The sequence below is a fragment of the Pseudophryne corroboree genome, chromosome 7 (assembly GCF_028390025.1).
Source record: "Pseudophryne corroboree isolate aPseCor3 chromosome 7, aPseCor3.hap2, whole genome shotgun sequence".
NCBI classification, from domain to species: domain Eukaryota; kingdom Metazoa; phylum Chordata; class Amphibia; order Anura; family Myobatrachidae; genus Pseudophryne; species Pseudophryne corroboree.
In genome coordinates, this window is record NC_086450.1 from 386,562,652 (window position 1) to 386,580,114 (window position 17,463).

The following is a 17,463-nucleotide window of genomic DNA, read 5'->3' on the forward strand; positions in this document are numbered from 1 at the left end:
AGAGACTGATTCTTTTCAAACCCTTTCAGCTGGATAGGGCTTTCCCACAGAGGAGGGGGCCCACACGGACTCTACTCTGAAACCCATCCCAACGCAGCGCACAAACAGTTCTGTAGGGCCCATTAATAATGCAATACGATTTTAATTATTAATAGCTATTAATAGCCAACATATTCTGCAGCCTACTATAAACTTGTGACCTGAAAAATTACAGAGGAGGCTAATGTAATAAAACTAGTTACATTTCAGATAATTAAAAAGAATAAACAAAAAACACCTCTGGCGCTCAGATATTAATTCAATACCATACAATACAAGGATAAATGACAGAAGATAATTTCCAGAGCTTTAAATAAATGATAGCTTCTGCCAGAAAGGACTCGGTGTCCCAGTTCAGCCTCAACGAAAATCATTATCGCTGTGCAATCTATTAGAACGTAATAGTTCCACATGGGGGGAAAAAAAAATTGAGGTTTTGTTTAGGTACCAAGCCAACATGTCCGAGACAAGCAGAGCAGGGATTAGTGCCTGTCCTTGTCTCACATGAAATCCGTGTGTTTCCGTGATTAGATGGCTGTGGGAGAGGGGCTTTGACATGTCGCTTGTTTGTTTCAGAAAGGCAAAAGTAGGAAAAGGAAAATGGAGCACAGCATGGGCCATTAGATCCATTGAAGACTCCATCATGCCTGGCAAGTGAGGTGAGTCAGGTAAGGAAGTGGCTGTAGGGTTTTGGTCTGTTAAAGCCCACTCAAGGTTACATTTTTAGTTTTGGATGGCATTATCCTTTACATTTTTGAAACTCTAGGACTAACATGTATACAAGACTTAGGGCCTAATTCAGCTTTGATTGCAAATCGCAACACAACCGGAATTTCAGCATTCGCCCGCCAGGCGCAGTAAATGTGAATGCCTCTGTCTGTCTGTCAATCAGACAGAGGTGTTCGCTGGGCAGGAGGGGGGCGGCAACACTCCGTTTACTAGGCGGTGACGGAGCATTGCGGGGCGGAATCAGGGAAACTGGGGCATGGTGGCGCGAACGGGGGGGGGGGGGTGAACGTGGCGTGGGCATGATCGGAGTGGCTGCGTGGCGTCACACGCATCTGCTCCGAATACAATCAAGGCGGTGGCCCACCTGCCATTGCAGCCAGGCTGCGCAGGAAAGAGGCATCCCCAATTTCAGCACCGACGCAGGGGGGAGGCGGCGGGTAGCATGCTGGGCGGCCTGCAGCATGTGATCAAAAGGATTGCAAATTGTGCTAAAAAGCAGAATTTGCAATCCTTACTGAATAGGGTGCAAAGTTCAATTCTGTACATGTCTGAGTACAAGAGACTCCATGGACAATTACAGGTTGTACATGTGCCAGCGGAATGATGTGTGAACGCCAATAACGGTGGTACTACATCCCTCCAACACCACTTATTTTGCCTCGCACCCCCAAAGGGGTCTGCAGGAAAAGCACCTGGGCTACCTTATGTCTGGGTGATGGGAGCACATCACCTGTACTTCACCAGATCCTACCCAAACGGAGTAAGATGGGTATTCTATTTGGTCTCACCTGATTCCAAGTTTTTACATTAGCCTTGCAAACTATGCAGAGACCTATTGTGGTCCAAGTCATAAATTATCAAACCATATATTAAAAAAGATAGTAAAATAAAGTCCCACTCTAACCAAAGACCAGTTTTTTTTCTTTCAGAAACTAAATTATCACTTTACCCCCATCCGGACAATAAAAAGTTCACCATGGCAAGCACGCACTGCCTACGGGGACAGCTACTCTGTTAAAGTGGGCCCAGGTAAGTAATATTGGGGGTCATTCAGACCCGACCGCACGCTAGCTTTTTTTACAGCGGTGCGATCGGGTCTGAACTGCGCATACGTATGCACCGCAATGCGCAGGAGCATCGGCGACGGGCATCGCCGGACAGCGACGGATTTTACAAAGAAAGTGATCGCATCAGCGACTGCAAGAAGATTGACAGGAAGTGGCCGTTTGTGGGGGGCAACTGACCGTTTTTAAGGAGTGTCCAGGAGAACGCAGGTGTGCCCAGCAGTTTGGAAGGAGGGTCTCTGACGTCAGCATCGGCCCGGATCGTCGCAGCGGGTGAGTAAGTCCTGGGCAGTGCAGAGACTGCACAAACTTTTGGTTTGTGCAGCTCTCTGCACATCCGATCGCACCCCTACACAGCACTTACCCCCTGTAGGCGGTCATTACCTGGTCGCAGCAGTGCAAAAAACGCCTGCTTGCGACTCGGTCTGAATTATGCCCATTGTGCATTACTGGTGGATGTATGACACTTCACTTAACTATTTGGTTGGCGATTTGCTGCAGATCAGGAATTATGTTCCTGATGTGTCACACATTCTACAGTACTTCAGGTATTCGTATAGATACAGATCTGGTCATTTGGTGTGACCATCCAACAATCAATTATGTAACCACAAATATTGGGGCCATGTGTACTCCTGATTCAAAATGGTTGTACAGAAATATCTTGCTCCAGTCAACAGGAGTGTACCCAGGGTGTATCATCGGCCAACCATATCCCCTGTTCTCTTAATCCAACAGATTGCCATAATGCCAATTCCTGTCTAGAGGTATGTATAATTCATTTGAAATAACCACTATTGGACATCTATTTTCAACTTGACAGAAGTCGGCATTTATTAAACTTTACAAATAATTGTAATGTGTTCTCTGCATATCCTGAACTATGTAAAACCCAACATAATGCTACATACATGTAATAATAAAGATACAATATTGATATACACATACAAATGTTGCCTAAAAAAAATGTATGGTCGGAACAATAAAGCAGGTGACTCACTTGGCGACCGTCCATGGAAGTAGTTATAATATTGGGACACGTAAGTTAAAATGCTGAGTCGGTCTGGCACACGTAGCTTGACCATATCCTCAGCATCAAGTAGAGCCGGAATCCCCAGCTGTTCCTCGGCAACACGGAAAGCCTGCAGCATGGAGAGACAGCAAAGGACTCATGGGACACATTGAATTACAAGAACAATGAGACTGACGTTACTAGGCCTGTTCTTTACCACACGGACAGCTGGAGAATGGATGTCAGTCAGCCTGCTGTGTAAAGAAGAGCTCAATAACCAGCGCACTACAGCCTTATCAATAATTGAGGCGGCATTAATTAGTGGTTAACAAATATGTAAATTATGCTAAAATCTTCTCCATACTTATTAAACTTATCTGTCAGCTTATACATTAGTGCAGAGTATGCATGTGTAATTTATATTATATATATATATATATATATATATATATATATATATATATATATATATATACACACACACACACACACACACATACATATACACACATACATATATACATATACACACACACATATATATATATATATATATATATACACACACACACACACACACATACATACATACATACATACATATGCACACATACATACATACATACATACATACGCACACATATACACATACAGTGTCGGACTGGAGCATGAAGGGCCCACCGGGGGTATGCAGTGGTAGGGGCCAATGATTAGAGGTGTGGCCAGCCACCACAGAGGTTTGGCTAACCATTATAGAGTACCTGGTCTGGACTCCTTGATAATTTATATAGTAATTAATGCTAGTGCATGCATGATAATGTGCCAGATTAATGACAGCAATGTACTGCAGAGAATATATCATAATCCTGTGCAGTACAAGGTAATATATGTATAATATATAATTCAGGTGCACAGTCTAGAACCTGATCCCTAGAGGAGGAGGGCCCCCAGGCAGTGGGGCATACCGGTGGTTTTCCCTGTACCCCTGTGGGCCAGTCCGAGCCTGTACACATGTATGCAAAGTATACACCACACACACGCACCGAGAGTTAGAAGTTTGAAGGGCAAAGACATTTAGGTTTTATCATCAGGATTCTTCATCTTAATGTGTAAATTAGCAGTCTGATTCTGTTCAGTGCTTGGCTTAGTTTTTAGTAAAAAGTAGGAGTATTCAGTTGAATCCTAAATATGGATTAAGTGCATCTACATTAATTAACTCTCCTTCGGCCAAGCAAGGTTACCATGACATAATGACTCTGCAAGACCTTGGAACTTTATGGAGCATTTTCCAAATAGAGAACTCTCAGCCACGTTATCACACCCACGCAAAGAAACATTTGGGAAGGCAGAAGTGATGGGATTTTGAAAACAGGAACACACTAAATATCTGGAATACTTGACTCAAAGAAAAAAAGTTAAGCACTTAAAATAAAACTTGGCTTATAAGGAAATGTTCCTCACTTAGGAGATACATCTGTAGCTTTACAATAAAGAGTATAGGCAAAAACCAAGATAATCTTTAACAAGTACAGAGGCCTATTTCATATCCTTTTACATTGCGTTACACAGACTGGTTATCCGGACGATAAAATGATAAACTTACCAAGTGGTTATTCTCATACACATTCTCCTTACTAAGAGAGTTGAAATCTCTGAAATGAAGCAAAACAGAAAAATGTTACTTAGGTTTAAAATATAACGCCAACAAATCTCTTTTAACTATGGAAGAAAGTGTGTTCTAAGGAATGAAAGAAAAAGAAAAAAATCCTCATAAGGAGCGGGATGTACTAAGCGGAAAATGCGGTAAACCCCCTGTTTACCGCATTTTCCTGATGTACTATCCCCCGGACGCGAGGTCAGCGCCGCGGCGGGGTTCGCCAGCTTTAGCTGGCGATAGTCCATAGAAGCCTATGGGCTTCTCTCCGCGGCGCTGTGTGAGGGATCCGATCGGATCCCTCCCAGCATGCTCTGCGGCCGCCCCCGTCACCCCACGCATGCGCAGACTGACTTCTGGGGCCGAATCCCGGAAGTCAGGCTGCCGCTGTGCATCGCGGAGGACAGCTCTTATCTGTAGAGCTGTCCTCCGCAACGCTGATCGCATATGTTAGTACATATGCGATCAGCATCGTGGCGCAGGGCGGCGATGTACATTAGTACATCCCGCCCAAGGTTTGTTTAACAATAATTCCCCCTTCCTCCTAAACCCAAAAGTGCAGTGTTTCATGCTCGGGAACCCTGCAGTTTGGGAGGTTCCCAACCAGGAGCGTAACCAGGACTTTGTGGGCCCCATAGCAACACTTTGAAGGCCCCCCCATTGCCTCTACAGAGACACCTCTCTCCGCAGTGTTTGTTCATTTTATGCCCCATTATATAGCACTAGTTCATTTCATACAATATACAGTAATAGTGCCCTTTTTGATTTTACGCCCCATAGTAGTGAGCTAGTTCATTTAATGCCCCATAGAAGTGCATGCATGTACATGGGCAAACTAGATGGGCCAAGTGGTTTCTATCTGCTGACAAATTCTATATGTTCACATTATACCACACAGTGCCACCAGTTCATATAATGCCACACTGAATTCCCCCCAGTTAACAATATGCCACATTGTAGTGCTGCCAGTTCACATTATGCCGCACAGGGGACCAACCAGCTCCTACCTGAGAGGGTTACCTACTAATGCGGGACATTCCATTTTGAGGGGAGATCTTCTTAATGCAGACACACTGTCCCTTTCTGGGACAGTCCTAATCTCAGGGTTCAATTCCCACCCCCACCCCCCAGTTTTACAAAGGCTTTAAATAAGAAGAAGCCTACTATCTGACAGTGCTGGGTTTACTGATTAGCTCAGCTGTGTCTGAGCATGAAACAGGATTGTGGGAGATGGACCATAGTGTGGAGCTTTACTGAGAGGGAGAGAAAGACTACCACTGTGGAGTCCCCCGTTTTCGTGCTCAGACAATTGGCCGGACGCAGTTCCTTAGCAGGTAATTTCAAGAACTTGGTAGACATCTATAGAAGCTGGGACCAGGGCCCCATAAGCCACTGGGCCCCATTGCAATGGCATACCTTGCACCAACTGTAGTTATTATTTTATTATTATTATCCTTTATTTACAGAGTAAACAAATGAGCAAGACACGAAGACAGTGACTTATGGGCCCTACACATTTGTCGATCCGCCGTCGAGCTGCCCGACGACGGATACGGCCGACGGGCGACCTGGCGGCAGGGGGCAGTGAAGTTTCTTCACTCCCCCCGTCACCCGGCTCCATAGCAGTGCAGGCAAATATGGACGAGATCGTCCATATTAGCCTGCATGCACAAGCAACGGGGCACCAGCGATGAACGAGCGCGGGGCCGCGCATCGTTCATCGCTGGTGCCTCCACACTGAAAGTTTATGAACAGTATCTCATTCATTAATGAATGAGATCGTTCCTATCTTTCAGTATTCTCGCCCAGTGTGTAGGGCCCATTACAATTCAAAACAATACAAGACAAGTACAGGGTATATAAACATAGCTGCGTCAGTAAACAGCACTGAAATAAGTATCAGGGTGACAGAAAACCGAAGGATTTGCTGCCATCAAAGGGAGAATTGAAAAGAAGATAAGTTAAGTAAGAGACGTAAAAGCACATGAGAAAAGAGGACCCTGCTCGTGAGAGCTTACATTCTAAAGGGGAGGGACACACAGACAGGGGTGACACAGATGGGGTAGAAAGTGAGTGTGGGCCACAGAAGGCTTAGGATGAGAGGCGGCTGGGTTTGGTGAAGAAGTGTGTCTTGAGAGCCCGCTTGAAGTTTTGTAGAGAGGTGGAGAGTCTGACGGGGAGAGGTAGAGAATTCCAGAGAAAGGGAGCAGCACGTGCAAAATATTGGAGGTAGAAGTGGGAGGAGGTAAAATCAGAAGGCAGGAGAGGCGGCGTGCATTAGCAGAGCGAAGAGGACAGGCGGTAGTGTAAAGGGAGATAAAGTCAGAGATGTAACTGGGAGAGGAGTGGGTTAGGGCTTTGTAAGTGAGTGTGAGAAGCTTGAAATGGATTCTGAAGGGGAAGGGGAGCCAGTGAAGGGCTATTCCCATGATCCCAACCCTTATTATGCCTACAATCTCTTGATGCTCCTAAACACACAGGGATCTCTCCATGAAGCACTGAAAAGAGTGGAGAAGTGAGCCAGTGGAAAAGTTGCCCATGGCAACCAATCAGCATTGAAGTAACATTTATCAAGCGTATTCTATAAAATTATACATAGCAGCTGATTGGTTGCTATTGATAACTTATCCACTGGCTCACTTCTCCACTCTTTTCACTGCTTCATGAATAGACTTCTGGACATCAGAGTCAGCCCTGGGCATAGCCATATAGACGAATGCCTAGGCCTCATTGCAAGATTCAACATTCACTGATCACTCATCTAGTGTTTGCACATCTCCGTTTTCCCATTATTGAATCCCATAATTCCAAAACAATAGAATCCATTATGAAATGAAGGCTTGAATCAATAGCAAATAGTACTGCATTCATGTACATGTAAATATCATATGCAATCAACTGGTCTTCCCCTTTAGATAAACACATATAACATAAGAAACATACAGTACAATGGATAATAAAAAAACTAAAAAGCCAAGCTTCTTTGGTTAAAATGAAACTTGCGTGTGCAGGCAGATATACCCAGATACGTCTCGTTATCAGAACATGTAGAAACAAAATATCACCCACAACAGACAATTGGCAAGAAATTGTAGATGTATAGCACCCAGTCATTAAAAGCTTTCAGTACTGAACTTACACTTGCATACAGTAGGCAAACAGTCTGCACCACATCTATGTATGGGAGCAGGGTAGTTCAAAGATACAAAATGGAATTATTTATACGTTTGTGAACTTCGGAATATTAGTTTAATAACAATAAAAAAAAAGGAAGGATATAAATCTGTAAAACCTGCATTATAAAAACCATGACGACAGCAGAATTATTAATCATGGGAGCCGCACCAGGTCATATCAGAGTTCTGCAGAGAGCACATTACGCACCAGCCGTGTAATCACACTGGGGTTGTGAAGCCAGGCTACCAGCTGAGAAGAAAGTCACAGCCTGAATTAAATTGCATTGTCCCATCCTTTAGCATCCATCCAGGTGCTTCCTGCAAATCTGTGTCCATTGATAGTGCCACAATGTAGGAGTGACAGGGCCTCAACACCACAGATAAAGATCTCACAGCTAATGAGACAGGACACGCACACAATGCACAGACGTCGCAACAATGGGCAGCATTACCTGATAATAAGGGTATTAGGCCATCATATATTCCTACACAACCCAGCGACAGTATCTCATACTTCATTCACATCCTCCATATTACATGCTGCATTCAGGCCATCACAACGTAACACCCAAGCATCCTTGGACAGTCCATTACCATGGTAACAAAAAAATGTTTAAATTCTTTTTTTAATGTTACAGAATCTTTAAAGACACTAGAAATCTACGGAGGTGTATTTAATGACATGGTGCACAGACAAATGCTGCAATCTATTGCAAGCAAAGATCCATTCTTAGCCTTATGCGGTGAGATTAATGAAATATAATCTGTTTGGGTGCTAAGGGTTACAACATGTGTCCAGCTTGCATGATTTTATTAATAAAAGCCTTTGTGTTTAACTTCCGTACTTAGCGCAGGTTAACGTAGGCGTGAGTAAGTCCAGTCCGCTTCAAAGGGCATACATTACATGCATTATTGGGTTTATACTTAACTAGGGTCATTATATTGATTTAGCCAAGTACAGGTATTGCTGTGCTACACACTTTGTTACACACAAGCAGCAACACATACAGTACATATTGTGGCAGCCAGATTGTGGCCTCAAACAATATCCACGTGTCAATGCAACCGATGGGTCATTCAGCCTACAGAGTGGCGGCCTTCGCAGCGATTCGCAAGGTGTATTAAAACCTATATGAATGCCCAGTTTTTTTTCTCAACTTTGTAGCCAGCCGTACATTTTTGCACTAGACATCCAAGAAAATAATGCCATTAGCTTTGCAGAGTTATCATCAATGATCGACCACTTGTGCACAGAGAGTGCAGCAGCAGCAGCTCAGTTGTATGTTCTGGGTGCAGGGAACACTGTGAAAAGGCTGGCGATTCCGCAACCATAATTAGAACATTTAAATTCAGTTTTACAGCAGGGAAAAACAAAAAGCCACAAACATTCCAGAAAGGTTTATTTATTAAAACCACAAACGTAAACAGGGTCTATAAAAAAATAAAAAAGCAAAATGAGTGAATACAACCTTCTAACATACAGATGTGTTCTCATACATCTAGCCTCCCTGCACGTTAAACAGCCCTTCTAGTCAGGCCCGAAGCTAACGGAGTTGCATGGGTCCAGTCTGCTCACTCACAGCAGGCATCTCCCATTGTGTTGCCTATTAAAGCAAGACGTCTGAGAACACATCTGTACTGTATGTATCACAAAGCTCCAGAAAGTGATGGAGTGAAGAGAGAACTACTAGTCCCTTATGTGGAGTCCTATTGAGGGGTTCGGTATGGCAACCTGGCGGTCGGGATGCTAGCGGTCACATGACCAACAGCGTCATCCCGACATTGAAGATCCCGACATCGGAGGGGGTAAGTATTTCTACCCTCCTCCAGCACCTACCCTAACTCTCCGGGGGTGGTGGCTACGGCTAACCCTCCGGGGTGGCGGCTAGGGCTAACCCTTTCGAGGGGTGGTGGCTAGGCCTTATCCCCCCTCCCCAGTGCCTAACCATAACCCCCACCCCTAACAAAAAGGCGAACTGTGATACTTACCTTCGGGGTGTCGGCTGTCTGTGTTTCGGCGCCGGTCTCCTGAGTGGTGTCCGGACTCCGGCCTTGGAGCCCTGCAGCAGCAGATGTGGATGCCACATAGATACTGCTGGGAGCTACTGTACGTGTGGACGAGTAATTTTATCCCACTAAATAGGTACAAAAATAGGTCTGTTTGGGTAAGTCTTTACCACAATGCTTTGCAATTTTCACCCATTTTGCACTAAAAAATACATTGCTCGAGTTTCAAGGAGGAATCTTTTTAGACAAAATTCACAGTATCTATGATGGACTTGACAGTGTTCTGGAGACAGTAAAAGATTTAGAAAATTTGTAACCTTCACCTGATTGGTGCGCTTCAGGGATTTGCTTTGAAATGTTATTTGATCTTCATGATGAAGCTCTTGTATAGAAATGAATGAAGCCAACTGTGGGGTGTCTTACAGAACGCTGTATCATTTCAAAATGATCAAAAAGCAGGTAACTGTACACAGGTGTACTCCAATCAATTAAATGCATTACCTCTAAAGAAAAAACATTGCAACGGGGCTTAAATCAGGCATAAATAAACAAATGAATGAATACCGTTTTTTTAAATTAGCTATATGCTGGGTTTTTATTATTATTATTATTATTATTAGCAATTAAGAAAAAGCTTAAATAGATCTGTGGTATTTACTGTTGATTGAGTAAACATTTCCAGATACATTTATTTTTATTCTACAATATAGGAACAACTTCAAGGAGTTGAATGCTTTTATAAGCCACTTATGGAAAGATTACATCATTATATTTACACACAGATGGTTTTTCCTTATTTGCTGCTAAGAAACAAATTTCCCATCACGTTTTTGCTAAACCAGTCCCTGCCACATCATTGCTGGCAGACACAACACAAACAGCACACAGACCACAAATGCCACCACCTTCCTGCCAGGTGTGTACTGGCAATTCCAGAACAAGGACCAATCAGCACCCAAGGCAATTTAGCTCTGTAGGGGAAGAACAGACCCAAGTACTGAACATCCCAAAAAAATCTGTTTCTATACAGAGAGTACAGGGGTGTCAGGTGTATTTGGTAACATAGATGGCTTGTAGATATAGGGGTATATGCAATTCACGGCGAATCGCGGCAATTTTTCGCCGTTTTTTAATTCGACTCAATTCGACAGGTGAATTCCGGCAGGTGGCTGCCGGAATTCACCATATTCAATGAAAAACGGATTCGACAGACCCGCGGGCGAAAATCGGCCGATTTGGCGGATTTTGCCGCGATTTTAAAAAACGGGGAAAAACGGGAAAAACCCGGAAAAAAAAATGGCGTGGGGTCCCCCTCCAAAGCATAACCAGCCTCGGGCTCTTCGAGCTGGTCCTGGTTCTAAAAATGCGGGGAAAAATTGGGTAGGGATCCCCCGTATTTTTAAAACCAGCACCGGGCTCTGCGCCTGGTGCCAAAAATACGGGGGACAAAAAGAGTAGGGGTCCCCCGTATTTTTAACACCAGCATCGGGCTCCACTAGCTGGACAGATAATGCCACAGCCGGGGGTCACTTTTATGCCGTGCCCTGCGGCCGTGGCATTAACTACCCAACTAGTCACCCCTGGCCGGGGTACCCTGGGGGAGTGGGGACCCCTACAATCAAGGGGTCCCCCCCCCCAGCCACCCAAGGGCCAGGGGTGAAGCCCGAGGCTGTCCCCCCCCATCCAATGGGCTGCGGATGGGGGGGCTGATAGCCTTTTGTGATAATAAAAAGATATTGTTTTTTCCAGTAGTACTACAAGTCCCAGCAAGCCTCCCCCGCAAGCTGGTACTTGGAGAACCACAAGTACCAGCATGCGGGAGAAAAACGGGCCCGCTGGTACCTGTAGTACTACTGGAAAAAAAATACCCAAATAAAAACAGGACACAGACACCTTGATAGTAAAACTTTATTACACACTACCGACACACACATACTTACCTATGTTGACACGCCGACTGCCACGGTCTCCGACGATCCGAGGGTACCTGTGAAAAAATTATACTCACCTTCCAGCGTCCAGAGGTACATCCACGTCCAGAGATAATCCACGAACTTGTTAAAAAAACAAACCGAACACCCGCTCCATACCGGACTGAAAGGGGTCCCATGCTGACACATCAGACCCCTTTCTCCCGAATGCCGGGACATCACGTGACTCCTGTCACTGAAGTCCCTTCAGCCAATCAGGAAGCGCTACTTCCGTGGCGCTCACCTGATTGGCTGTGCGCTGTCTGTGCTGTGACAGCGCATCGCAAAGCCGCTCCATTAGTTTCAATGGTGGGAATTTAGCGGCTAGCGGGGGGGTTACCCGCGGTCAGCCGCTGACCGGTGGGTGACCTCACCGCTAGCCGCTAAGTTCCCACCATTGAATATAATGGAGCGGCTTTGCAAAGCGCTGTCACAGCACAGACAGCGCACAGCCAATCAGGTGAGCGCAACGAAGTTGCGCTTCCTGATTGGCTTTAGAGACCTTTCTGTGACAGCTGTCACTGACAGGTCTCATTCGTGGAAAGGGGTCTCATGTGTCAGCATGGGACCCCTTTCAGTCCGGTGGTCGGGTATTTGCGATTTGTTATTTTGCCAAGTACGTGGATGTATCTCTGGACCATGGCTGAGGTGAGTATATTGAACTTTTCTTTTCAGGTATCCGTGGATTCTACTTGGAGAAGAAGACCGATGTCGGCGTGTGAACATAGGTAAGTATGTGTGTGTCGGCAGTGTGTAATAAAGTTTTACTGTCACGGTGTGTGTGTCCTGTTTTTATTTGGGTATTTTTTCCCCAGTAGTACTACAGGTACCAGCGGGCCCGTTTTTCTCCCGCATGCTGGTACTTGTGGTTCTCCAAGTACCAGCTTGCGGGGGAGGCTTGCTGGGACTTGTAGTACTGCTGGAAAAAAGAATATCTTTTCATGATCACAAAAGGCTATCAGCCCCCCCCCATCCGCAGCCCATTGGATGGGGGGGGACAGCCTCGGGCTTCACCCCTGGCCCTTGGGTGGCTGGGGGGGGGGGACCCCTTGATTGAAGGGGTCCCCACTCCCCCAGGGTACCCCGGCCAGGGGTGACTAGTTGGATATTTAATGCCACGGCCGCAGGGCACGGCATAAAAGTGACCCCCGGCTGTGGCATTATCTGTCCAGCTATTGGAGCCCGATGCTGGTGTTAAAAATACGGGGGAACCCTACTCTTTTTGTCCCCCGTATTTTTGGCACCAGCACCAGGCGCAGAGCCCGGTGCTGGTTTTAAAAATACGGGGGATCCCCTGTCAATTTTTTCCCCGCATTTTTAGAACCAGGACCAGCTCGAAGAGCCCGAGGCTGGTTATGCTTTGGAGGGGGGACCCCACGCCATTTTTTTTTAGGATTTTACCGTTCCAGCAATAAAAAAAAAAAAAAAAAATATTTTAAAAAATATATAAATAATATTTGTGCCTCCAAAAAAAAAAAAAAAAAAAGTACCTAATCCCTTCTAATATAAATAGATATGCTATTCCTAAAAAAAAAAAACACCAAAAAAAACATGTTTAAAATTTTTTTTATTGTTTTCACCCTCCAAAGTGTGGCGGATTGAAAATGACGAATTTGCTGTCTAAAAGCACTGCTGTCGAATTTCCAAACTTGAATTGAATATGCTTTGGTCGAATTGCAGCACTTGTATCATTGCAGAAAAGTCGAATTTGCAAAAATTCGAATTTCAAAAAGTCGAATTTTGAAAGTCCGTTTTTTGGTCGGAAAGCACTGAATTGCATAGGCAAATTTTTTTTTTGGCCGAAAATGACCCGAAATTCGACAATTTCGGGAATTCGACCGCAATTGCATATACCCCATAGTGCTTTAATGTTTGCTAGTCCAAAATGAGTGTCAGGAGGCTTAATAAGTAAAATTAAAAAAACTGGACAGAAAGAAGGCAATATAGAATACAGAAGTTATATGGGAGGTAATTGATAATAAGATATAAATATATAAATATGTACTATAGGGTTAGAATGTAAGTAATAGTGTAAATACATTTGAAGAACAAATTAATAAAGGTGAAAAATACATAAATAAATAAATACAGAAGTCAATCTGTATAATCAAACGCGTTTCACCACTTGAGTGACTTCCTCAGAGGATTCGTACATTAAAAAAAAGCTTCATAAAGTGCAATTCCATGAAGTGTAGTTTTGGGGAAATAAAGAACTTACATGGTCCCAACAACCTTTCTAAGACCTGGGCCCTCAAAATTGTAATTCTCAGAAAATGATCAACGCTGCCTAATTAGATTCCTTCTATAGGGACATCAGCTTTTCAAACAGATGGATGGGAACAATGCCTAGAACTCATAAATAATGGGAGTCTGCCACCGCCATAAAAATAAAAAAATAAAACTTCTCAAATAATAATAGCAAAAAAAATAGGAAATGAAAACAAACATTCAGGAATTGCCCCAACAAGTCGCAGTTAGTGAGTGAACGTCACAGGCGGCTTCTGCGTCTATCCCTCGCTGGGGTCTGTAGGGAGTTAGAAATAAATCATATGTCCCTTCAGTGGCCACATAGAGTATAAAGAACATGAAGCTTTGGGAACATCTGATAAACAGATTCTTTTGTCTGAGCGCACAGCTGTGTGATATCAACTAGAAGTGAAGAACAAGTCAGCTTCAGAGTATTTTCTCTGGCATAACAGGAAAAAATACTGAGTGGGAGGAAAGGCCTTCTGACTTGTGGACCCCACCACCCAAAATAGACTGCATTAGAGTTGTTTTATGCTACATCTCATAGTTTCCTGCCCGGCAGACCTTGCACACACCCTCTGTCTTAGCCTGTTCTGCCTTACTTTTTTGGATGGGACACAGAGCTTTCTGACCCATTGCTCAATTGTAATTAAGCGCTTCCTTTGTAATTAGTTTACGGTTGTTTCCTTGAGTATATTTCTGATATTGTTTATAAGAATAAGATCATGGTGTATCAGGCTACAGTTCACTTATGTTTTGGGTCAGAGTAATTTTACAGGACAGAAAGAAGCAAAGAATTATTCCACATTAACTAAACATGGACAGTATATGTTTTCTCCAACATAACCAGATAAAATAATTATAAAGAATTACCCTAGATTGAGATGATCATGTTCCAGGCATACCATTTGTGTATCACTGAGTGCAGTTTTTCTGCTCCTGTTATAATAAATTGTATATATATTTTAATTATATTCAATATAAACACCATTGGCCGCTTGGAACCCCCCTTTTTTCTATATATAAAGGTGCTTAAAAGCCGGTATAGATCCAGTTCAAAGACCTTCTAGAGTATTCAATTATCTGCAAATTCGCCGCAATTTTTCACCCGAAAATTTTTCGCGGTAATCGGGCGAAAATTGCAGCGAAAACGCTCAGTTTTTCGACCTATTTAATTCCAAACGGGTTTCACCTGAAAATTCTTGCAGTGAAAAGTGCAGGTGAAAATGGGGAAATCAGCCTGTACCCCAAAAAATGCTAAACTAACATAGGAAAACATAAGAGAAGTTTATTAGAGATCACATTAGAGAGTTTTTGGGGACTTAAATTGTGTGAAATGGCTGTTATATGCATTTTTTTTTTAAATGCAAAAAAATTATAGAAAGCAAGTTTTTTTGAGCAAAATAAATGCTCTCATTAAATTTGGGATACATGAAAATGGGTATAAGTATATATTTGGGTCATTTTAGGGTACTTTAAAAAAAAAGTGGAAACAGACCAATTACTCCCATCTGCAAGCCTAAAAACACCTGTCCCACTCATAAAGCACCCCAATATACCTGTCCCATACCTTGAACCCCAATTTCCATCACTTTGTACTTTTTCACCCCAAAAATGACATGTCATTATTGGCCAATTAAAAATAATTAAAAACCTCAACATGCCTAATTACTTAGTCATTAAGGAGGGTGTCCCAGGAGTTCTGTACCATATCCAAACATTTTTACCTTAAAATAGTGACTTTTCCCAACTTTTCACCTACTTCAGAGTAGGTGAAGTGAAATTAGTGAAAAAATGATCACCGATAAATTTTTCAGGAAAATTGAATAGACTGTAATTTCGTTTCGCGGGAAAAGTCTGCTAATTGAATATACCCCTTTGTCTTTACGACCTACACCAGATTCCAGAGGCAGGGTTACTCAAGTCACAGCAGCTCAACAGAGTGCAGTCTCGGATTTCTAACCTACATCAGAGGTTGCACTAGCAGTGGGGGGGGGGGGGGGGACTCAGCTGCCTGTATTGAAGAAGTAGTGGGATGGGGGGGGGTACTCAGCTGCCTGAACTGAAGAAGTGGTGGGATGATGCTCTATAAAAAAACATTAATTTTACAAAACTGTAGAAACTCAAGTTAATAGAACTAAATAGATTAGTCCCATGCTTTATATCTAAAAAATAACAATTTATAGGATTTCTGTGTTAATACCCCAGTTACTTCAATACTTTGATGAGTATTAAAATGAGTGTAAGTATAGATCCACACTGAGCATATACAGAGGCACCTGGCTAAGGTTTATTCTCGAAGCTACAGTCTGTCTCTGAACAAGCTTGTGAAATAATTCCTGCTGCAATAGCAATCTTGTATCGTGGCAGATGAAATGGTCAACCGCCGGTTCACTGCAGCCAAAGGCAAGTAACAGAACACCTACAAAGCAAACACTTTATAAAGTTTGTGTAGACCAAGATATAATACAGACTAAGGCGTACAAAGGATCAGTGGGTGCCAGCGTTTTATGCCGGAATAAGATAAGGAAATACAAAGAATATCAGAAGAATCATTTCTCAGGGGCTTCTGCTGTCCAATTGGAAGACACGCACGTGTTTAATTAGCCATCCACTAAGGACATCTCTATCCCAGTACACATGTAAGAGATGTATGGCCAAGAACCGTGCAACCTGAAGCTAATACAATAAATAACTCACAGACAGTTAGTTGGTAAAGTATCCCACTGTTATTCATACGACCCAGTCAGCAACACAATGTTCTGAAGTCCAGATACCAACACTTTTGCATGGGTAAGTTAACCGGATGCCAAATCTAATTTAAGAGTGCAAAGATGACAATGGTTATGTATGAATGGCTGATAGAAAACCCTTCTTCTGAGAATACTGTTAGGCTGCACTGAAGCCAATACCTACATATAAGTCTCAGAGAGCAGTTGGTTGAACAGTCATAAATGTTGTCTTGTGCAAAGCAATCAGAGGTGGTAGATAAGACAGTAGAGCAATTGAAACACACTTGGCATTGGCATAAGAATATCCTTACAAAGAACTAAGGAACAAATGGGGCTGACGTTACCAAAAGGATTAAAGAGGATGGGCCAAAATGTTCTTATCTACCGTCAAATTCTATGTTTCCATAGGGGCAATTCTATTCAGCATGGATTGAATAGTGCCAGTCATTAGCTCCCGGTGCCATTCAATTCATCGCAATGTGATGCCCGACGAGAAGATTTGTTCTCGCATCCCGCAGAATTCCGAAAAAGTACTGGCGCAATGCTGTTTTCTCCCATTAACGCGGCCGAAACAGCATCACGCCAGGCACTGAAGTCGGAGAATACCGGTTCTCATGACAAAACACCCTGTTTAGTTCACGAGACCCGGCCTTCTCCGACATAACAGCGAACTGAATTGCTCGTTCCCGGCACTATTCAATCTGCACTGAAGTGAATTGACCCCTTTCAGGTACTGTAGAAGCCTCTAGACTCCATCTACATGTTTGCTTAGATTAGGAGATGATAGTACAGTATGTACAAAGTGAATGAAATGTTGTGAAACATTCAAAAAT

General features: G+C 43.4%; 1 protein-coding gene across 1 annotated transcript in view; it reads right to left on the reverse strand.

The window, feature by feature from the left end:
• MICALL2 (MICAL like 2) overlaps positions 1 to 17,463 on the reverse strand; it is a 106,801-nt gene that overhangs the window by 74,686 nt on the left and 14,652 nt on the right. The window contains exons 3-4 of the mRNA XM_063934587.1: positions 4,448 to 4,496; positions 2,833 to 2,974 (exon numbers count right to left, since the gene is read on the reverse strand). Of these exons, the coding sequence (XP_063790657.1) occupies positions 2,833 to 2,974; positions 4,448 to 4,496 (191 nt within the window). The remainder of the gene's footprint in view (positions 1 to 2,832; positions 2,975 to 4,447; positions 4,497 to 17,463) is intronic.